This window comes from Metopolophium dirhodum, chromosome 1 (genome assembly GCF_019925205.1).
Source record: "Metopolophium dirhodum isolate CAU chromosome 1, ASM1992520v1, whole genome shotgun sequence".
NCBI lineage: Eukaryota > Metazoa > Arthropoda > Insecta > Hemiptera > Aphididae > Metopolophium > Metopolophium dirhodum.
The window spans coordinates 70,749,667-70,774,754 of record NC_083560.1 but is presented as its reverse complement, the minus strand read 5'-3'; the positions used below and the strand labels follow the sequence as shown (position 1 = coordinate 70,774,754).

General features: G+C 30.5%; 1 protein-coding gene across 2 annotated transcripts; it reads left to right on the top strand.

Annotated features, from left to right (window-relative positions):
• Nucleotides 1-10,727: 10,727 nt before the first annotated feature.
• On the top strand, nt 10,728-17,163 carry LOC132935440 (IQ motif and SEC7 domain-containing protein 1). 2 transcript variants are annotated; one of them, XM_061001990.1, is made up of 10 exons: nt 10,729-11,695; nt 13,149-13,274; nt 13,337-13,727; nt 13,785-14,222; nt 14,313-14,530; nt 14,794-15,083; nt 15,155-15,294; nt 16,364-16,589; nt 16,661-16,850; nt 16,917-17,163. In XM_061001990.1, exons 1-10 carry the CDS (start codon nt 11,427-11,429, stop codon nt 17,083-17,085), a joined length of 2,457 nt encoding a protein of 818 aa, XP_060857973.1. In that variant the 5' UTR covers nt 10,729-11,426; the 3' UTR covers nt 17,086-17,163. The 2 variants fall into 2 exon arrangements, with proteins under 2 accessions (XP_060857972.1, XP_060857973.1); XM_061001989.1 differs by having other exon boundaries at nt 10,728-11,695; nt 13,337-14,222.
• Nucleotides 17,164-25,088: the final 7,925 nt, after the last annotated feature.

Sequence of the window (25,088 nt, the reverse complement as noted above, 5' to 3'; positions counted from 1 at the left end):
TTTGACACGCAGTTATCAAAAGGTTCGCCATCCCTGAGTCCTAGTAGGTACCTACACGATATAAAGTATAAAACATGCTTTAATTTTCAACCTTGACGACTTGAGGGTGATTTTTGGTAGCAAATTGAATCTATTTGGTACTTTCCAAAAGTTAATATAGAAAATTCCCAGTATTTTAAATAATTTGGATATCGAAAAAAAATATTAAAAAGATGTGTCAGCGCAGTATTTGTTTTCTCTCTCTGGCCCACGCGTAACATAGATAAAACGCATTTATGAAAAATCATTTTTTCTATGTTTTTAAGTAATCTTAGAGTAAAATTACCTATTACCTAAAAGATAGAGAATTATATTTTTAAGGGAATGACATATCGATTTGTCGAAATATTGTACCAAAACAATTTAAACATAACTTAAATTTACAACATTTTTTGTTTATTTTGAAAGTCGAATACAAAGTCAAATAACAATAAAATATAAAATCGGTAAGTCATTCCCTCAAAAATATTATTCTCTATCTTTTTTATAATAGGTGATTTCACTCTAAGATTACTTAAAAACGTAGAAAAAATGATTCTGCGTTAATGCGTTTTGTACATGTTGCGCGTGGGCCAGAGAGAGAAAACAAATAGTGCGCTGACAACCTCTTAAGTGAAACTGGAATTTTTACGCAAAATTGATTTTGTTAATATGATGTAACTCAAAAATGAATACCTACCGGTAATAAAAAGCATATTTTATACATGGTATAATTTTAAAAATATTTTGAATCATTTAACAATAAATAGGTATAATTAACAGTATTGGGTAAATTACTTTTAAAAAGTAATGGAATTAAGTTACTCGTTACTTCAAATATTTTTATTTAAATTACATTTGCGTTACTTAAAATTATTTTTATCACGTTACATTACTTTTTCATTAATAAAGTAGTGCGTTACAAATAACGTTACTTTTTTCATAATTTTTTAACCATATTCAATTCATATGATTCAGTTATTATGTATATATCTTACAATCGTAGACCTAGTGATCTATTATCACTACTATTCACTAGACCTATTATAGTATTAATGTATTATATACAAATGTACAATCATCCCACCTATATGACTATATAGTCATAACTCATAAGTCATAAATCATAATTAATTTTTATTACATTTTATTTTTAAACCGAACTCTTTTCTTTTTGATAATAAATTGATAACATTTATTCCTGTAATATTGTTAACTATTATCGGAATCAAAAATAAATATAATTGATTTTTAATTCTTCTGGGATATCCTATCGGCTTGTTTTTGTAATAGGTCATTCAAAACTATTATTTTAATAACGTGGAAAATATTAAATAACTCGTTAGTGCGTTACTTCATAGAAATTACTTTTTAAAAGTAATTTTGTTACAATTGCGTTACTTTGAATAAATGTAATGACATTACTACTGCGTTACTAAAAAAGTAATTGCGTTACAATAATTTGTAATTTGCGTTACGTTACTACCCAACACTGATAAATGATAATTAATAACATAGTATAATTACACTTTTAAAATAGACTGCCAGTCGATAGACCACGATGGTCTTCGCTCAGAATCGTCTTTCGTAGGTTATTATTATTTCGCAATTTTATTATTTATCATTGAATAGGTATTTGAATTAAATTACCTAGGTACCTAGTTGTTTCGTAAATTGTAATATCACTATTAATGAGGTTGTAATATGTTCCGGATTTTTATGTAAGTTCTTCTATACTTAATAATTCTGATTAAATATTTTAATGTGTGTTACCTACACGATTCTATAGTTAACTATATCTACTAAATATATTATTTGCCATTTCAATTGTTAGGTATTTGTTATATAATATATAGATTAAAAAAAATTTATAAATACCTAACAATTGAAATAGCATATAATATTATATTACAGTAGGTATAGATAGGTAACTATATAGAATCGCGCATGTAACACACGTCAAAATATTTAATCAGCTTAAACCAGTTTAAATAATAGACAATTTGTATTACAATACAATTATTATTTTATTGTCACAATTATAATTTTACTTAATATTTATTATTGAAAATTTTAACTATTTTTAAGTACTTATACAAAATATAATTTTATTAAAAATCAACCATAACATCAGATATTAAATAATAATATTGGTACAAATTATATTTCTTTATTATAGTTTAATCTTTGGCGCTTTTGTCATTATAAAGGGTATAATTTTATATTGGCAATATGTCCTGCAGCTGATTGATTTTGTCGAAAATTATAAGCACCTATATGTAATTTTTACACCTTCGGACCTTGGCACTAATGCAGGCCTATAGCTAAATTATGAATTAGTAACCACGGTATCTACACAAGCATTTTAGAGCATATTATATTAATTATATACAATAGAAATAAGAAAAGAAGTTTGATAATATTAAAAACTAACTACGAACCTTCGCAGGAGCTGATAGTCTAGTCTATAAATAATATTTATATTTTTAACTTCAGTATCTTATTTGATGGGAAAGTAAATTTAGTTGGTGCATTTATTTGGGTCAAAATCCCATATTCCTAGTAATTTTCAAAAGCCCCGAGAAAAAAATAATTAAGGAAAACTTGGAATTTTTACGTCAAATTGGTTTTTGACAAAATCGATTTTGGTTTTTGGTGTACCTAATTCAGTGGTTTTCAAACTTTTACTGAACGCGGCACACCGTGTTCCTCAAAAAATTTTCACGACACACTGCCCTTTTATTTTTTGCACTAAATAATTAGATGAACAAAATTGATTTGAATTATAATTATATAAGTTCATTTAATTAGAAATGTGTGCTTGTCGGGCTAACAAATTTTTATTATATTTTTATAATTTTATTTTTGGACGAATAGTTGAACTTTCCGAAAAACCGCAGCACACTTAGTGAATGCTCGCGGCACTCAGTTTGAAAACCACTGAAAACTGCTTGAAAACCTAACCCATCTAAAACAAATGACCGTAGATACATGCATTTTTCACTGAATGTTTATATTAGCATTTTCTTAACACCATAAAATATTTCGACATATTTGAGGTGTTTACGGACATTTTCAGTTTCTTTTTTTTTAGTTTTTTTTTTTTTTTTTATAAATGTCAATAAATTTTTATTTGTTGAGTCAAAAAGCTTGAAAATTTAATACAAAGCTCCTAACATATTGTTACAATGATTGTTAAAAAATATTCAAAATACATAGTCACAATTTTTTTATATAAGCATTTAAAGTTCAAACTTTGACAAAATATGTAAAAATAACGAAAATGTGTAAATTAAATTAGTTTGAGTTAGAAATGTATAAACATGTGAATTTTCCCCAAAAATATTCCCCTTTGTACGTTGGTTTCAAATATTTAGGCTGTAGATCTATCCATTGTATAATGTATTAATGTATACAATCCAAGATCCATTGTTTACATAGACTTCTATAGGTACTAGTCATAATAGAGATTTACATTTAAATTTTATTTAAGTGTAGGTACTAGGTACCTACTAATTGTTGTTCAAATGTCAATAATCTTCATAGCAACATATTATAATTTATGTTATAATATTATACAGGGTGATTCTTTAATTCTTTTATCATGAAACACTCATTATTTCAAAAAGTATTAATTTTTTTACAACGTTTTCATTATAAAATTATATTTTTAAATATTTTTTATCCTTATAATGTTTTAAGTTTTTTACGTTTTTGAATGACGACATAGAGTTTTAATTTCATATTCAAAAGCAGAATATTTTTCTAAGTATTTTAATTCGCATAAAAATCGAATTTATGGCGAGTAGTTTATGAGTTATAAGTATTTAAAGTTCGGCTTTTTAATAAAAAAAAAAAAAAAGTATTTAAAGTTTTGATTGGCGGAGTGGAGTAGTACGGGGTTACCCCGCAAAATATTTGTCCACTACTCCGCTCGTCTAAACTTTAAATACTTATAACTAGAGAGCAGATTTATATGCATTAAAACCAAATATGCGCTAAAAAATCTTAAATATGCATAAATATATGCACTAAAATGTTAAAATATACACAAAAAATAAAAAATATGCATAATAAAATTAGCAAAAAAATTTAATTAATACAATATATTTAAAAAAAATTATCAAACCCTACTATAAATACTTATCTACTTTTCTTTTTTTCTTTTTTTCTTTTTTTGTAGGTAGTTTTAATTTAAAACAGGTGTAAAACATTATACATAAATTGTACCCCATTTTAATGTATAATAAACGATGGCGGCGTCGCGGCAGTAATGCGAAAGCAATTCCCGCGGCGCCGTCGGTTATAAACTGGAAAAAAAAAAGGTAGTTTTAATCTATAAGAAAAAAATAGGAATCTATTTATATCAACAATGTATCCTAAAACAAATTTTAGTCTTTAAAATCTTTATCTTATTATTTTATTTCTTCGATTATTGATCTAAGGTCATATTTGGGAAAACCGTTTATACCTACAAGTATACCTATTAATTTATTTTAATATTAATCGAAACTATAAAAATATGATATTTTTTCTTATACAGTGTGTTTCACTCAAATAGTAACACGAAATATTTCCGTTCAGTGACCTTGGATTGAATTGGGGATTTTTCGAGGAGCTAGCTAGGGAATAATAAAATACACATTTTGTGATCATTTTCGAATTTTTAATTCTTTTATTGTGCGCATGCACACACTTATAATAGGTACTATATGTATATTTTAAAAATGTCTAAAAATACAAAAAGAACATCGAAATATCAATATGCACTAGAAGATGAAATATTATGCTATTACAATTGTAAAATAAGCCCTTAAAATAGAAAAATGTCAAAATATTAAAAAAATATTCTTTATTGGAATATGAAATTAAAACTCTATGTTGTCATTCAAAAAAGTAAATAACTTAAAAAAAAATAAGGATAAAAATATTTTTAAATAAAAACATTGTTTTTTTAACTTGAAACTATGAAAAAAAATATTTTCAAAAACATTAATACTTTTTGAAATAAGGAGTGTTTTATGGTAAAAGAATCACCTTGTATAGATTAGTAAATTAAAATAATTGTAATAATATTATAATTTGGTATGTGGGCATGTATGCATGTATGCATGTATAGCCATATCATACAAATGTACATAAAATGTACTATGTACCTATATTTATTGTATGATATTTATATGTTCATTTGTTTATTGATAGATATTAATATACTATGTACAAACATGGACTTAGTAATACCTACATACAATATGGTACGAGTTTAAACTGTTAAAAAAAAAGCTCAAATAAACTACTACCTAGCCACCTAGGTACCTATAATACCAGTGGTTTGGTAAAAACGTCGTTCATGAACCGTTCACGCGTTCACGTTCGTATTTAGTGAACGTCACTCGTTTTTTTTTTAAATAGAACGTCAACGTAAACACTGAACGACGTTTATATATTTAATGAATTTGAACGATTTTTAACACGTTCAAATTTATTTATTATTTAATAAAAATTGATTGATAATACTATATTATGATATATACCTAATATAATATTACGAATTATAAAAATAAAATATATGAAATTCCAGTGGGCACGCCTAAACAACGTTATAAAATAATTTCCACAGTTTTGTACTCGTATTTAAACGATATATAAAATTAAAATAAAATAAACAACGAAATTAACACATTCATATTTTCAAAGAATATGTCCATTTGAAAAAAAATTATGAATTTGAACATGAGCGAGTTCTTTTTTTAAGCACTGAACGTGGACGTGAAATAATTCATTTTTTAGTGAACGTTCCGAACACTGACCCACACTGACCCAAGTACACCACAAAAAATCACAATTATAATATATTTTATATACCTATATTATTTAATAACAAAAAAAATTAAATATTAAGCACAATGTAGAGAAGATATTATATCTACAATAAAGAATATTATGAATTAAGACCGGATTCTCGTGCAATTGCATCTTTTAATTAAGTGTTCTAATACCTATAGAAACAAGTTATAAATCCAAATCAAGTAAAGTCGATTCATTTAAAAGAAATTTTTTTCGCACAAAATTGTACCTTTTATTGTTTTTGCATTGAGGTGCACGAATTCGTAGGTATTTTCTCAATTTTTATTTTTATTTATCATATTAATTTGTTATAACAGGCCGTACCTATAAGGTATTATACACATATTATTTGTAAACGCCGTATCATACTTCATCATTTTTGCTGGACTTTTATTTCTAATTTAATCTTAGATCATATACAGTGAATGAAGCCACAGCTCAATATTTTGATGTACATGTTAGCGACGAGTCGCCGCCACTCGCTGGTTTTTGGCCTCTACTGCGCCTGCGCTAGCTGACCTGACATGCGCCTAGTTGCGACTAATTAAGAGCGCATGCGAAGTAGAGCTAGCGCAGGCGCAGTAGAGGCCACATAACCCGCGAGTGGCGGCGACTCGTCGCTAACATGCACATCATCGATGTTATATGTAATCTATAGGCCATGTGACTCTATCCATTGTTAATGATCTAAGAGTAGGTAATAAAGATAAGGATGATATTATATGATGGATATACGAAGTATAGGACATAGGTAGGTACAGTCCACGGTTATCTATGAGTAGATAACTGTGGTACAGTCTATCTGTCTATCCGTCTCAGCCGTAGCTAATATTATAATTTATAATATTATATAGGTATAGGTACTCGTGTTTATTGACGAATACCAAATATTGTATGTATTAACACATATAATATTAGCTACGGCTGGGACGGATAGACAGATAGACTGTACCAAAATGCTAAAAATAGGTAATAGTTATTCTTCTAAAATAAAGTGTTGGATTGAAAAATATCCAGAACTTAAATCAGGCGGTCAATTGATGATTATTTTGGCTCGTCGTACAAATGTAGGTACAATAAATCCATTCATTGTGAGCGTAAATCACAATAGTTGATGTGCACTACAATATTCAAGTAGGTAGGTATGCATTTTCACAGTACTCATGATGATTTTCTCTTTAATTTCAACATGTGTCTAATATTTTCACACTCTAGTCAAATTGTTGTTAGTTATTATCCCTATATTATTATTTTTAAATTTTTACTAGCTGGGCATCAACAAATGACTGCTGATTTTAAAATAAACAATAAGCGTAATATATAAATAATAATATGACGAAAAGTAGGTAAATAGGAATAAAGGCAAGTTTTGCATTACCTATATGGCTATATACACAAAAAAATTGTTGTTATATACCCAACTCCTAATTCATCAAAAATTTAGTTTTGCACATAAATCCCCACTCTTTGTACCAGGCCGATAGCATGTCAAGGTGGGTTTGGATCCTGTTGGATACCTCTAAAGGAGGTCATAGTGGAGACTGATAAAAATAAAATAAATTGCTGATATTAAATAATAAATATTCAATATAGGTATTATAAGATACTGAATAAGTGACAAAACAAAATACAAATTTCTATTATTTGTTATTATTCTCGTTTAAACTAGTTGTCTATCTAAGTATATTAACAGCAAGTATTAACAAATATAATATTATTTATTTACTAAATAATTTTTACATGTTATAAAATAGAATAGTTTTACTTAGTCTCTGCAGATTATTAACTGTTTTCGTATTTTTAGGATGTCATAATTTTATTGTAAGAGTATAGTCTCACATTAAGATAGGTTCTGGAAGTTTTGTTAATAATGTCAATTTTGGTGAGGTGTGACCAATAAATCTGTTGAGAATTTTAAAATTTTAATATTTTACATATTCATAATACTCACTTAAAAATTAAAATATCATAAAAACCAACGAGAGAACACAGATAATGTTCTTACCTTAAATTTTAATGATCAGTCAATTCACTCTAATGTCAAAAATAACAACACACTATTAAAACTGGTGAACGAAAATTTGATGTCGTACGTGTGGAAGGGACGTCATAATATGCGGGTGCGACGTCCTCTTAAGTCAAAAAGTTAAAAAAATATAATTTTTCAACTTTTGAACTAGTTATTGCCCACCAGTAGTGATGGGCTGTGGGTAAATATACTCATCGAGTAATAATTTTACCAACGTCATATTTACCTTTGCAAAATTAAGTATTTTTTTTTTATAAATATAGCTAAACTATTATTCTATGGTACTCTTTTTTTATTACTTTGTCATAACGTTGGAAAAATTATTAGTTATTGCATTTTGTTACTACATTTAAAAAACATTTTTTTTTTTTTTTAATAAATTATATTTTGTATTTTCTTATAATATATCAGCAACGAGATTATGAACATTTTATTTTTTTCTGTTTTCAAGTTTTTTTTTATTTTATTAATTTATAATTTTTCAAAAAAAAATTATCTAGTCTTTCCACCATAAATGTACCTATTTGATTAAATATTTTTATGCACATAATGTTCTTTAGACTTGAATCACCGCTTACATTTGTTCACAAATAAACAAATGTTTTTAAATACTTTTTGTTTGAAGCAACTATCCAAAATACCGGGTATTTTTTTAAACGACTGGTATATAACAAGGGAATTTACCAAAAATATATTTACCGGATATTTACCCATTACTAGTTACTACCCACCAGCTTTGGTCACTAGTCACTACACAAGAGGCAAGAGCACAAGACAAGTTTTACAGATAAATTTACTTAAATCAAAATCATTATTCAAAAAATATCGCATAAAAAACTATAAATACGTGATTGTCAGGAGACAGGAAAGGAGTATAATGACAAAAATTGATAAGAAAAAATCTCGATTTAAATGGCGGATAACAACTTCTCTTCTTATCAGTTATCATCTAGTTTATTGTACCTACATAAGATGTGGCAAAATGTTATTAATTGAAAAGCTATTTTTTCAACAATGTATAATATGTTCAATGTTGTATGTAAGGCCTATATTTCTCCTTCCAACCGGACTATGATTTCGGCTTATGCCTATTTGACATAATATGTTTTATATTTCATTAATTCATTATTATTTGAATTAAAATAAAAATTTATTAATTTAAATTGTTTTGATTTAGACAGACCAATATGTCATACCCTCAAAAATATTATTCGCTAAAATTTTTGTAATGGGTAATTTTACTTTACAATTACTCAAAAACATAAACAAAAATATTTTGCGTAAATGCCTTTTGTCTATGTTGTCGGTGGGCTAGAGAGAGAAAACAAACAGTTCGCTGAAATCCTCTTAAATGTCAATGAATTTTTTTTAGGGGTGCTCAAAAATTTGGCTTTTGTTTTATAGGTTAGGTGTCCCAAATTGTATTGGCCTCATTTGTAAAAAAGTACACCATGCCACTGCGTAGGTACGTAAATTAATAATTTCCAACTCTAAACATTCAAAACAAGTTTGTCGTTTTCACTTAATCCAACCATTGCAGGATACTTGTCAAGTGATTTCTTTAATATGGTATAAACCGACTTCACCCGGGCAAAAGTCTTCAATTAACATTATTAATACAAAATATGGCGTTTTATTGGTGTATCTCGGTTTTGGTGTACCTCAGTTCAGATTTTTAACTTTTTGTATATTTCCGAACGTGGTTCAAATATTACTCTCTAAACTATTCTAATAATCCTAAGGACAATCATTGACATTTTCGTAAAAATCGGTCGAGTGGTCTTTGTCTATACTCTATTATAGGCAACAAACATACTATAAAAACACTCTCATATAGTCATATTAATTGTTTTAAGATATAATCTTATTGTGCCATTTGCGACTGTTTGATGTATGCTTTAACAGTTTTACCTCATATGTCCGAAAACATAAATGGCAACCATTTATTTAGAAAAAAACATTATAATTTCTACTATCACTGTATTATAATAATAATATGTAACTGGGTAACCATTTATAAACAAAAAAGCTCATTGAAAAAGGCCTTTTAGTTTTTACCAATTTACCGAGCAACTTTTCTTTTCTTTTTCTCCGCAAAAACTTTCCTCTTTAACTATGAGAATATTTGAAGAAAAAAATTATAGTCAAATCGGTCCAGCAGCTGTTTTCAAGTTATGGCGTCACCAATCGATTTATTTTTATTTATATAGATTATACAAGTCAATACATTATATTTTGTATACCGACTATACCGTACTAGTGTTCAAAGTGCAAAAGTATCAAACGGTGCACGTTACAACACGTGAAATCATGTTATTTCATGTATACGTATATTCTACTTTTATATAATATATTAATATTATCGGACCATTCGATCAGTAAAAAATGTGACGCCGCAGAAGGCCGTCTGCCGGTATGTCGGGTACCTACCTATATAATATATATATATATTTTTTATGAATAACTGAATAAGTCACATATTTGTGTTTTTATCGAAACAAACATAAAATATTTTTCGTGTTCAACCATAATAGCGGTAGGTGGTGGGTCCCTGTATAGTGTATACACACAATTACACAATATATACCTATAATATATATACGAAAATAACAACCAGTTTTGGCCCTACCTCTCTACAGCAGTTAAAAAGAAATAATAATAATATTATTGTAGTCGTCGTGTATAGCACAGCGCGTTCAGATAATAATAATATAATAGTATTACGGGTGGCGGCAGCAGATGCCCCTAAATGGATAGTTGGACTACGGTGGCGGAGGAGTGGCAGTGTCTGGACAGCATTATGGATTATTGTGTGTTGTGCGACCGACGGCGGCGGCGTCGTCGTCGTCGTTCGTGTGTGTTGTACTGTTGTGTGCGCGTGTGTTATTGGCGAATCGCTGCCGGGAGGCAATAACATCAAGGTTACCGTATACCGCGCGCTGACCAACAGCACCGCCGATCCCTCCCAGTGAGTGGGCACGTGAGATAACGTCGCCGTCGACCGTCTTTACAGTCGGGCACGACGTACAACTGTACAAGTGTACGGCACACGTCGTAATGATTTTGTTATTATTGTATTTATATTAATTGTTACAATTCATTGTATTTTGTTATTGTTGTCGGTTGTAGTACCGTTCGTTCAGCCGACCCGACCGTCGAGTGCGTTTAATATAATAAAATAGTGTTATGTAGTTGTATGTACCTGCTTATATAATAATAATAATAATAATAATAATAACAACAACAATATCAGTTGTTATCAACGATGAGACGGTAACTCACCGAAGTCGTCCCGTCAGTGTTTTAAGTGTTTTGTTTGGGTAGCCCATTTGACTTTGTTCCGTCGAGGTTTGTCCTGCCGCTTTTGCGATCCACTGACCAAGGTGTCTCCAATCCGCGCAAGATCGAGTTTGACGACGGCTGTGACATCGTACTGGTCATATCGGGATCCATCGACGACAAACGGCTCTGCGAGTTTCCGCCCTCGACCCTTTGATAGGGAGTGCTATTATGTGACAGTAGTCGCTGGGACATGTGCGACGACAACAAACGATTACAAAAGCCCACCAATGGATTGGGCTGCCGTCAGGTGCACAGCGGTCACGCAACGTACGACGTTGGCATTCCGTTGGAGGAGAGCATGGACATCATCAATCAACAGTGCCAAGAGATTTACGAATTGAGGACGCAACTGAACCTGGTGATGAACGAAAGGGACATGTTGCTCAGCGAAGTCGGCCGTCTCAAATTTGATATGGAACTCTACGATCAGCGCATGATGTCCCATGACACCACCACCAGGTAAACATGCACACATTTATTTATCGATTTGTTACATTTGCTATGTTCAATTTTAATACATTTCTCATTTATTTTGTTAAAATCTTGAGTATATCCTAGGTTAATACTTTTTGCCCAAATTTATAAATTCTCATCCAATCAAGGTTGTCTTTTGTTAGTGAAAAATCTCTGAATGACACTACAAATGATAACTATTTCATATTTTTTTTAATAATTATCCAACACTAATTTTAGTATGAATTATTAGTAATTACTTTAAATGTTTGCATTACTTCCAACTGCAACTACCTAATTTGAATTCTTATAAATGTAGTAAAATTTGAGTTTTTTTAATTATCTTATTTAGGTATTATTTAAGAATTGAATGTAGGTACCAGATACCTAGGCAATTAATTAATTTGTTCTTATTGCATATCAAATGTACCTATTAATTAGGTACCTACTAAGTAGGTATCTCTATCAGGTTATTTTAATTTCTACACATTCGTATTTATATGAGTGACATTTGTACCTACCTATAAAGTTTTCTTTAGGATTCTTTTTTGTGAATAATTTCTGTTGAACTGATTAAAAATGTCAATAGTGTTATATTGATAGTGTCCTACATATAGTCAATAATTAATTAATAGATTATTCAATGCTAGTACAATGGATTCACTTTTTAAAAGCTGATTAATATTTAATACATATTTAAAAGTGTTTGGTACCTTGAACCACTACTACAACTTTATACCTAGTTATCATTATTACATTTTAAAATAATATTTGAAATAATCAAAATTTGGATTAAATCATAATCTTCTATGTACCTACATTATTTTTATTTTATGGTATTCAAGGACTCTTTAGTTTTATTGAAACAAATTATAAACTTTGTAGGTATGACAATGATTCATTATTTATTTTTATAGTCTGATAATAACTATTATACTTTATTAGTGTGCATATCATTTTGTAGTCTTGCACAGTTTCTATTTAAATACTCACTTATAAAATGGTTACAGTTTTTAATAAATGCTTGTGTTTTATTTATAATAATTCTCCTCTTAATAAATTCTCTTATTCTTATTAACTGTCATTTAAAATATTAATTTGTTGTTACTTTTTATTAGTGAAACCTCATACCTACAACATTAAAATTAGATAACTATTTAACTTGACGAGAATAATTTTTTTGGTATAATTTTTTTTGTAAACTAAACTTATGTAATATGGATAGCCTATTTCTTGTTTTGAAAAATCTGCAAGTACCTATGTCAAGTAATTAGTTTTGGAGATTATTCTGGAAAACATACGGCCTTTTTTTTTATGCATAGAGTTATTGTGAATCTAGTTTATTATGAATTTAGTGTAAATTATTTATAGTATCTAATTTAAGCAATATTAAAAGAATATTAAAACATTTTGATTACCTAATATTTAATAATTAAATTTATTTTATTTTATTTTTCAGAGAAGACAAGTATGACAAAAGCAATAATCGAAATTTTTTGAACCAATGTGAACAGTATAGTCATTGGACTGGCACAATGTCCAAAAATAACATGGTTCAACCAGAACAATTTCATACATCTGCCTCGTAAGTTTCTGTACCTATATTTGTAGTAACTAATAACTAAATTCATTTTCATGTATTTAAAGGTATGAGTTATCACAAGATTTGATTGAAAAGCAGATTGAGTTGCTAGAAAGAAAATATGGAGGTGACAGAGCCAGACAAGCTGCACTAGTCATTCAGCGAGCATTCAGACATTATATGCTGGTCAAAAAATTCGCTCATATCACAGCAATGGCAAAAGCTGAAAAAAGACTTAGTAAACGATTGGAAGATACGCAAAGTTTACGATCTCATGATAGTCAGCTGAGTATAAGATCAGGGTCCTTAAGAGAACGACGATCGGGTTACTCACCAACCAAGTGTAATTCTCTTCCACGTTCTAGATCTGGACGGTGCGATTTAAATTATTATTACAGCTTGGAATCTTCATGTTCCCACTTCTACTCACATAATTACTCCTATAACGATATGAAAGTAAACAATGTCAGTACAATGAACCAAGAGACAGCATCTGAACAATTTTTTTTCCAGGACGATATCACTAGTCAAGTGGCACATCAGATGATGCCTAACTTTTTATGTGGAAACAGCCATAACAATGGTTCGGACACATATAGACAAGCACATTCTGGTTCTGATTGCAATCAGTATGGGAGTAGTAGCTCTTCATCATGTATGTTTTCAGGGAGCTCAACTGGTTACCCATCTAATATTTCCAAAAATAAAGTTCCTCCCGAAGTTCCAAAACGAACTTCATCAATATCGTTTCGCTCTTTACGGGAACAACATCAAAACATAGCAGCCGGTACACTGAACAAAATGTCAGATAGTGGTAGCTTATCAAGTGTTCAATCTTCAGGTAGCGATGGTAGTCTTTCTAGTCAGTCACACAATTTAAATCAAACAAATTCTTCAGTTGACTCTTCCTTGTTGTCAAATTCTATTGTCTCTTGGAATAAAAAATCACAGGTACATAATGTATAATTTTGTATGTTATTTAGATTTTTTTTATCATTAATTTTACATGTTCATGTTTTAATACAAAAATAATGTTCTTAGATTTCTGATGTGATCAGAAAACGTCAATATCGTATTGGTCTCAATCTCTTTAATAAGAAACCTTCAAAAGGTATTATTTACCTTGTACGCAAAGGATTCTTGGATAATGCCCCCCATGCAGTTGCAAGATTTTTAATATCTCGCAAAGGCTTAAGCAAACAAATGATTGGTGAATATTTAGGAGATTTACAAAATGCATTTAATGCGGCTGCCTTGGAGTAAGTTATGTTCAAAAAAATCAAATAAAAATTTGAATAATAATAAATTAGAATAGTTTGTATGATTTAAACTCATTTTCTATATTCAGAACTATAAAGTTGTCAAATTAAATTAAAAGTTCTTTTATGCCTATTGGCTTACCTTTTTAGATTATATTCCTTAGTTATAATATTATGCTCCAAAAAATACATTTGAGACAAGAGAAATTAAATTAAAAATATTTGTAATTTATTTTATAGTAAAACTTGAATTTTTTTCTTAGGTATTTCGCTCAAGAAATAGATCTCTCTGGTATGCAGGTGGATGTTGCACTACGCAAGTTTCAAACTTTCTTCCGTATGCCTGGTGAAGCACAAAAAATTGAAAGAATCATCGAAGTTTTTAGCCATAGATATTGCCACTGCAACAGAGATGTTGTGGCTAGATTGAGAAACTTGGACACAGTATTTATATTAGCATTTGCAATCATCATGCTCAATACTGATTTGCATACACCTAATCTAAAGCCAGAACGTCGTATGAAAATGAATGATTTTATAAAAAATCTAAGAGGTGAGACTGTTAATATCTGTGATACTGTTAATAAAAATATATTTATAATTTTTATCTTCCACTCTTGCTAGGTATTGATGATTGTTGTGATATTGATCGAGATATGTTAGTTGGAATTTATGAACGAATAAAAGCAAATGAATTCAAACCTGGATCAGATCATGTTACTCAAGTTATGAAGGTGCAGTCAACAGTAGTAGGCAAAAAGCCAGTAAGTTGAATAGGGATCAAAACTACGTTTTTTATGTATGTCTTTTATATTATGTATGATGCGATAATAATTCACAAAATCATGTTCTCTTCATTCATTAAATATTATATTTTATATTCTACAAGTCTACATGTCAACTTATTATTAATTGATTTTACATTTATTTTTATGTATTTCATAAATCATAATAGTTGTGGTATTATAAAATCTTAACTTATGAACTTTCAATTGATTTTATTTTATTAAATTTAAATCAATTTTTTTAACGGTTGATACATCTAATATCTTAAAGGAGCACAAACAGACAAAAAATAAGTTTTTTTAATTTGAAAGAATGTTCAATTCTAAAAATAATGGTATAGGTTTTACATTTCTACTCAATAAGTTATGAGCAATTAAAAAAAGACGTGTGGTGTCATTGGGCATGGCTCATCGTAATTGCCTATCTTATATGTGTAAAAGTTCCTTGCTTCACATGACGATTTATCAACCCAAAACTTTTATTTTTGAAAATTAATTTACTTATAAATGTGTGGCTTTATGTGTTTCAGACGATACATGTATCGGAATTTCAATACAACGTTTAGTTTTTTAAATATTAAAATTCTTAAGAGATAATTTTTAATTTTTACTTTATATTTATATTTTAAATGCCCACCACGCGCTGTTTAACCAAAATATCACTTATGATTTATTAGTATTTAAAAAATTAAACGTAAACAGATAAGGTCACACGTAAACTAAATTTCAAAAATAACATTTTTCGATTGGTAAATCGCTGTGTGAAGCGAGGAACTTTTGCACATTTAAGATAGGCAATTACGATGAGCCGGGCTCAATGACATCAAAAGGCTATTCTACTTTTCTTAATATCCCTTAAAGTAATAATTTTTTTTAATTCATATATTCACCAAATCAATTCATATAGCTACAATAAATTAACATTAAAAAAAATTTAAATAATTTTTTTTTTGTGTTGTGTGCTCTTTTAAATTTTATTTTTTGTAACTTTGGTTACATTATAATTATATTATTGGATATTAAATCATTAAAATTAAAACATTTTCAGAATTTAGCGCTGCCACATCGCCGGTTAGTGTGCTATTGCAGACTATATGAAGTAGCTGATATTTATAAAAAAGAACGACCTGGTGTTCACCAACGAGAGGTATTCCTCTTTAACGATCTTCTAGTCATTACCAAAATACTTTCTAAGAAGAAAAATTCAGTAACTTATACATTTCGTCAAAGTTATCCATTAAATGGTCTAACTGTTTCTTTGTTTCAAATGCCTTGTAAGAACATTTTTGCATAAAACTAAAAAGTAATGATAACATGGTTTTTAATAAAATTATTGCTATTTCAGATTATCAATTTGGTATCAAGCTTACGCAGCGTTTAGATAGCCGTCTATTAATAACATTCAATGCTCGAAATGATCATGATCGTTGTAAATTTGTAGAAGACATTCGAGAATCAATATGTGAGATGGATGAAATGGAAAATTTAAGAATAGAATCTGAACTTGAGCGTCACAGACATGGTCATAATAACCGGTATATTCCAACCTGCATATAAAGTAGATTATTATTGTCATTTATATTATTTTTCTTAATATTTAGATCAGTTAATAGCAATTCAGAAAATCGAGATAGTGGAGTTGCAGATATTGATCTAGGTCCATTGCCTTCTCCACCAGTGCGCAGTCCCAAACAACATCCGGACGATTCATTTGAAAACAGCCCGTCATCACAGGCTACACCAAAACGGGCTGCATTGACTGTTACTTGATAATATGATTAGATTTATTTTTAACATACTAAGAATTTTTTTATAGAGCACCAACATATTTTTATTTGTTTTTTTTTTTAATACACCTATTTTATTATATAATATTTGTTCTTTATTTTTTGGCAATATGTCATCAGTATTAATATTCTATGACAAATTAATTATTATTACACAACTATAAGTGTGGTGCAGACTTAGTAAATTGTATAGCACAACCAAAAATATAATTTTCTGAATGTTCAGTATGCTATATTTTGTATGTAGACTCGTGCTAGATTAAGAATATGACCAGTTGAATTTCCGGGCCGGCACAAAAAACTTCTACCCGTGCTCTGCCGTCAGCACCTCTCATTTTAATACACCATGCGTCCATGCTCAAGTAACACACACAAGAAACAAGAAGCCGTTTGCGCATAACAAATGTAAATAATATGCACGCCTGGTTATATTCTTATTCCAGCATAAGTTTTATCTAAAGATTAGAAAAATTCAATACATTTTTACTTAAACGATAGATTTTGATTTCCGTAATCATTGAATGTTCTACAGATGTAAGGTATGGGACTCATTCCGCACCACACTTTTTATTAAATTATAGAAGAATACAACTACTTATATTTGTGTTACATTTTTGTAAAATCAAAATGTTTTAATATTTTTAACTAGATTTGCTGTGTCCTTGCTTTTAAATTGTAACCTTTAAAAACATATTTATAATAATAATTGTCTTTTAATGTAACAACTATATTATGTGTAATTATTTTTCTTTGTCATTTGTATTTATATTGTTAGATGTCAATATTTTTGACAATTTTTTAATATAAACCTCAAAATGACTTGTAACAAAAAAAATATTGTATTTTTATCTACCATAAAAATTATTGAAGAAATATGTACCTATATGTAATAAAACCAAATTGATAATTAAACGTTTGATTAAATTATCAATAATCTTTTTACATTATACACAATATATATATTTTTTAATTTATACTATTTGGTGCATACAGAGAGTATATTGTGGTTTTGGCCTGTTTGGACGGTGTTTAAGAGCATTCATATCTGTTTAATGGACAGTAAAAACTTAAATAGCAAGCCTAGAGCAGTGTATGAGTTTTGAACAAATGATTGCCTTGAACGTGTTTGTACACAATGCATTATTTGCTAAGACTGAAAATATTACCTTATCCAAAGCCTACTTGAAACAGTAAAATAATTGCATATTTACTCAAATTTGAAGGACTTTTTAAAATACAAAATGGGTTAATTATTTATTATTATATAATACAACTTACTTATATAACAGTTAAGTATTATTTCTTAATACTATTTTAAATTATTTATTTATTTTGTACCTAGAATGTTTTTAACATTTATTTTAAGTGTATAATATAAGTTCACTATTATACAGACTGTTTTATTTTTAAATAATATGTGTTTTAATAAGTTTCAATCAATTAATATTTAAATTGAATGGATTTATAATCTATCTATTTGTTCAAATTTTTATAAGACATACATTTATGTGACTGATGTTAAATTTAGTTATGTTTTTAATTTCACTATAGTCTATTCAAAATGAGATGATGACTCGGCGGCGAAGTTGTGCGCATGGGCGTGGCTTTTGTTCCGTGGTAGCGCTTGAGGCGCCGCCGCGGACGGGAGCTTTAATTAGTCTAGTATCGACTGCCGATGTGTGTGGATAATTTAAAATGCATTGCGTGTATTTTTTGTATGTCTGTCGGTCGCGGTCACCAAACGGTTTACTTACACTGTAATATATTCTGTAATATATTAAATATACTATATTTAATATACTAATAGTATAGATATTATATTTTGTATTGTATACTCAGTCCATGATATGAAGAATTAAAATATTCATTTGTTTATTAACAATACTACAATAGGGTATTGTAAATATTATACAAAACAATTACGTATACGCCAGTCATTCATAAATTAAAACTATTTTTATTTACGTTTTTTTATAAGACAATTTATCATACATAAATCATAAACATTTTTAAATGATCGTCAAAATAATAATAGCAAATTTAAATACAATATAAATACATAATAGATTTATTTTTTAGACAATTATATACATTCTATTACTTAACGCGGAACGCATGACGCACACACGCACATCCACGTCTCGCGTGACACGTCCCTGTTGCTTCAGTCACGTGATCGATGCTTGTGGAGGGAGTATGACCGGCGGCTGACCAAAACTGGTCGCCGCCGAGTCATCATCTCATTTTGAATAGACCTTTATTTTAGCTTAAAATATTACACAGATGTTCATTAGTAGGTATCTCATACTTTTTCATAAGTATCACAAAATAATAGGTATCCAAGGAAGGTAAATTAGAAGTTACAACGAAAACATTATTTTAAAAATACATGGATATTTTGATGTTTAGGTAAGTATATATTATTATAATTGTTGAATTGCCTATGTCTTGGAAGTAGGCGTTTTCATACTGTCGCTTCTGAAACGTTAATCGTGAATGCAATTTTGGTTGCCTATCCTTGACGCCTTCAATCTTTTTGGTGGATACAATGACAAGTTCAATCTATCGAATGGGTCCTTTGCAATCATCGATCACCCTACATAATTTTGGTCCTTCGTACCAGATTCACAAGACTAACCTGGACCTTATCAAATATTCTACGGGTATATCTTGTCATATCGTATAGGAGTCATTTCTCTAAACGTTTCAACATGGTTAACGAAGGGAAAATATGGTACTATGAAGCAAAGTCTCGAATACGGAATAGTTCGAGCATTGGCCCGAGTCATTTATTTCGCCAAAACAACAAGTGAGTGCCTTGCTGACGTAAATAGTACCAGCGAGTAAACGAGCAAAGGTGGAAACCATGCTCGTGGATCTAAATGGCATACGTACAGAGGTCAATAACGATATCCAAATCGGGGAGCACGCCTGGAATCCGGACGGTTCAGTGTTGCATTACCCTTTTGTCAAGCATTCCCATCCTAGGGGATTCCAAAAGTGGAGCTCTCAAAAATTTTAACAAACACTATTCAGATTTTATGAGGGACTATCTAGAAAATAAACACATGGAAATGGTTCCGAAAAGTAATCAGAATAATCTTTATTGTTATTATATACCTCATCATTGCATTACACGTCCTGAAAGTCAGACTACTAAGCTCCACGTGGTTTTCGATGTTTTGGCTCGAACCACCACAGGTCAGTTGTGGAATGTCAGTTTATCAGTGCGGAATACAAGCTTATATACCGGGTGAAAGCTACAGCAAGAGATCACTCAAATTTTGATTCGGGCACAAGTACATAAGTTTTTGTTCACTGTGGACATTAAGCAAATGTATCGGCAAATCGAAATCCATCAGTGTGATCGGACTACATGCGGATTTTTTGGCGTTTAGACTTTAGACTGTGACTTACCCATCGATGAATATCGGTTATGTACTGTTACATATGGCACCCCGTGCTCCATATCAATCGCTACGTTACGTAATACGTACGTTACAACATTTAGCGAAAATTGAAGGAGATGATTCCCAGTCGCAGACAATGTAATCCTGAACGTTACATTTGTTGATGACATACTCACAAGAGCTAGTCCAGAAGACGACACCTTAAATTGTCAACAACAGGTAATTTCGTTGTGTGCTCAAAGAAAATTCCAACTTAGAAAATGGGCTAGCAATCTACCCAGCATCTTGCAGTCGGTACCCGCCACTGATTGCTTAATGTCTCATGTCATGCTGCTCGATGACGACGTGGATGCGAAGCTAAAGATCCTTGGCATGCAGTGGAACCCTACGCAAGACCATTTTTCGTATAACTGTCAGACTCCGAGCAGTATAGTAACCAAGTGGTCCGTCTTATCAGATCTGGCACGAATTTTTGATCCGCTGGGTTTCCTGTCACCCATCACATTAATGGCTAAACACCTAATGCAACTCTTGTGGGCATCCAGAATAGGCACACAGGTTGTGTCGTTCATTGCTACCTTATCATGGTAAAATTAAAGGTAGCTCCACTAAAACGTGTCACGATTCCACGGCTGGGACTTTGTGGGGCGTTACTTGCTGCAAAATTGTTATATTTGGTACATACAGTAATAACACCTATGTTACAAATTGAGAGTCTGCAGGCCTGGACTGACTCTACAACAACTCTGGACTGGATCAAGTCATTGCCCCATCGATGGACAACTTTCATTGCGAATCGAACAAGTCAACTGCAAGAATTCACACTCCCATCTATATGGATGAAGTATGTTCCAACAGCTGACAACCCTGTGGATTGTGCCTTACGAGGACTGTACCCCTCGGAGTTACTTTAGCACCCCCTTTGGTGGACCGGACCAAGTTTCCTTTCCCAAGACCCTTCAACATGGCCACCAATGATAATTTAAATGGATGCTGATGGAACCAATCTTTAAAAACGTAAGACCATTCTGGTGGTAACCACCAATGTGCACATATTTAATCAACTTTATACATGTTGTGGCGTATTGCCTAAGGGTTTTCAGAAAATCTATATTAACTACCATCAATTTGTCTCCATCTGAACAAGTACGGGCACTACAATTTCTAATTGCTAAAGTTAAGTTCCACATGAGCAGTACTTGACATGGGTGTAAGAAACTGGCTCGGAGTGAGAGCTTCGAAATCGGATGGATCTGAACTTTGGCGCTTAGTGGACGAGAGTTCAGGGTGGCTTCAATGCGACTCAAAAGGGTAGTTAATTCTTCATACTTCAGCTATTGAAGCCTAAGCGTTCGATACAATAATGTTTTTATGTATGCCCATTCGTCGGAAAATGCAGTTCAAATCAGTTCAAAAACAAGCATTTTCCATCGAATGGGCATACATACGTGATTCTCTCCATCCCGGTCAGAGTAGACTACTTCTTCCACGGTCGCATCGATTGACGGAGTTACTCATTGAGGATTTCCACAAACAAAACAAACATCCAGGGGCCACTACACTGCAAACAATTATTTCACAACAATATTGGATAATTGGTAGTCGCCAAATTATTATATCTCGACTAAGGCTTCGCATAGCGTGCTACAAAACTCACCCTCGCAATTCACAACCATTTATGGAAGATATTACAAAATGTCGCCTACAGCAGGTGAAGCCATTCATGATAACAGGTGTAGAATATGCAAGTCCTATAATGTTAGTCTTCCACGACTCGCCGAAATATGCCAAGTCAGGCCTATATTTACCTTTTTGTGTGTATGACGACAAAGGCATTGCATTTGGAATTAGCTTCTGACTTATCGTCAGAAACATTCCTGATGGCCTTCTGTCGGTTCATTTAAAGACGAGGGCCGGTTGCACAGTGACTGAGGAACACATTTCGTAGACGCAGCCAAGCTATTCCAATCCGTCGATCAATTTACGCATTCCAAGGAGTTTCTTTGATGACTACCAATAAATCATATATCGTTTACAATTATTCGGCGAGTACTTATTTATTTAGTTCCTGTTATAATACCTACCACCTCTGTTATTAGATAGTCCGTACTGACTATATTCAGTAAGAATTGAGCGTACGGTGATCATTGCAATATCATCTGCGTCTTTATTGGCATAATCACTCTTCATTAGCGTAAGTCCGGCAGCAACCATTGTGCGTTGTGTGAGTGGCCGCTCAGGTCGTCCAGGTGCAATACGCTGTGGATCAGCCAACTCAGTCACTGATGCGTGGACATTCGGGATCGTTCAATGGATATCGTGACAACTGGACATAATTCCGTAGCATAAGTTAGTTGTAAGATTATATCCAATTGTTGTGAACTCTGTAGTCATTGTACCATACCGATCCGATCACAGAGAGACCCCCTCCATATACTTAAACTGCATAATCCTATTTTCCATTGTATAATTTGTATCCTTCACACCCTCGTGTTTCGGTGCGTTTCAGTTCCTTGTTGTCCATCGTCGCGTCATTGCTACCCACCGTCACATCGTTGGGCTGTGTATGTAATTGCCTATATCTTGAAAGTAGGCGTTGTCATACTGTCGTTTCTGAAACGTTAATCGTTCATGCAATTTTGGTTGCCTATCCTTGACGCCTTCAATCTTTTAGGTAGATACAATCAAAACAAGTTCAATCTATCGAATGGTCCTCGCAATCATCGATTACCCTACAGTAATGTATTGAATTAAAAGGTCAAATTATATTCATACAAAGTTTTTACTCTGGTTTTTACATAATCATTTTAAAACAAAAAATTTAATTACACAGTATTTTAACGTAGATTCTAAAATAACTCAAGGGTTTTTTAAAGTACCTACCCATACAAATATTCGGAAATCATTGGAAATCTGCAATCTGGTGAACCAAATTATGTATAGCGATTTACTCTCCGTTTAAAATTGAAAAGTCTAGTTTCTTTTATTTTTCCAATTTAAGCAATGCACATTGCACATAGCACATAAGATAGGTAGTACTTAATTCTCTTTAAGCGAGAGATAGGCTTTTAGTAGTTGATTCAACACTGGTAGTCCGTAGAATGCAAAAGAATATTACAACAGCATATATATATTTTGGGCAGAACTTCTTATCACTCACATCAAGTAGCCTGAATTGAGAGAAATATTATCTGTAATTAATTCAGTTCATTCACTTTATCACAAGTATGCAGCGTTGGGTAATATTGCTTGTAACGCGTTACGTAATTCCATTAGAATTAATTCCAAGTAACAAAAATGTAATGGAAATTACTTTTGATAAGTTATTTCTATAGAGTAACGTGTTACAGTTTCAAATTATTAAGTACCTACCTATTGCGAATTTAAAAATATATATATGTAAATGCTAGTATTATTATATTTCCCAATCTAATATGTATATATATTTAATTTTAACTCACCATACTTCAGTTTTCAATGGTTTTGACCAAGGTTGGGCAAGTTAATGATTTGTTTTAACTCAGTTAAGTTATTATGCACCAATAACAAAAAAGTTAAAAGTTAAAAGTTAATTTAACTATAAGTTAACTCAGTTAAATTAAAAGTTGATACACACTTTTTGTCAAATTAAAAAAAAGTTAATTTGTTTATACAACGCTAGCAAACTTAATTTTTTGCAACCCAAAACTAAATTATAGGATATAGTGTTAATACTTCATACAGTATTTCCATATAAGTTAGATTCGGATGATATAAATTTTTAACTTTAAACAATTAACGACATATTTTTTGACATGAAAACAAAATAGACTGAAACAGTTAAATATTATAAAATTAAAAACAAATTAAATTAACTTAACTTACTTCTTAAAGTTAAAATAAAATTAACTTTTTAACTCGTTAATGCCCAGCCTTGGATTTGACATTGGAGATGTCTAATAATTGCACCGTAAACCATGAGAACAGTTATTTAAATTTATTATTTAATTTGATTCCTCTATATAGGTTATACTTTCGCAGAATGTTTCCTATAAATATCTAGTGTGGACTATTAAGTTTTATACGCTCCTATGAACTATACAGGTTTTATAAAGAATTTAATGTTGTACAAAAACTGTTCAATTTGAAAATACTTATTAGTTATTACTTATTACTATATTTAGAATTTAAATTAAAAAATAACATTATTTTTTTGATAGTTAAATAAAATCAAAATATTTACATTCCACCATAATAAATCATTATAGCCATTTAGCATTTATAGGAAACAGTTAATTTTTATAATTTTATTTATTAAACTCTTTATTGTAGTTGCTATTGTAAAAACGCACAAACAAACAAACATATCAATAAACATAAACAACTATTCACAAATTTAAAAAAAGAAAAAGGTGTCTGTAGCAATAATAACAATTAAAATAATAATAAAAAAAAGAAATATTAGGTGTGCTGATAAAATAAAAACAATTGGGAATATTTATTGACATTTTTTCTAATTATTGTATATTATTTTTATTTATTTTTATTTATTCTTCAAGAACATAATGGGCCCCACTGAACATGTTCATGTGGGGGC

Excerpts from the sequence above, each read along its gene's own strand:
- LOC132935440 (XM_061001989.1), top strand. The coding sequence starts at position 11,427 with ATGTGCGACGACAACAAACGATTACAAAAGCCCACCAATGGATTGGGC. Across the intron at positions 14,531-14,793 it reads TTTAATGCGGCTGCCTTGGA|GTATTTCGCTCAAGAAATAG; the intron begins GTAAGTTATGTT and ends TTTTTTTCTTAG. Across the intron at positions 16,851-16,916 it reads AGACATGGTCATAATAACCG|ATCAGTTAATAGCAATTCAG; the intron begins GTATATTCCAAC and ends CTTAATATTTAG.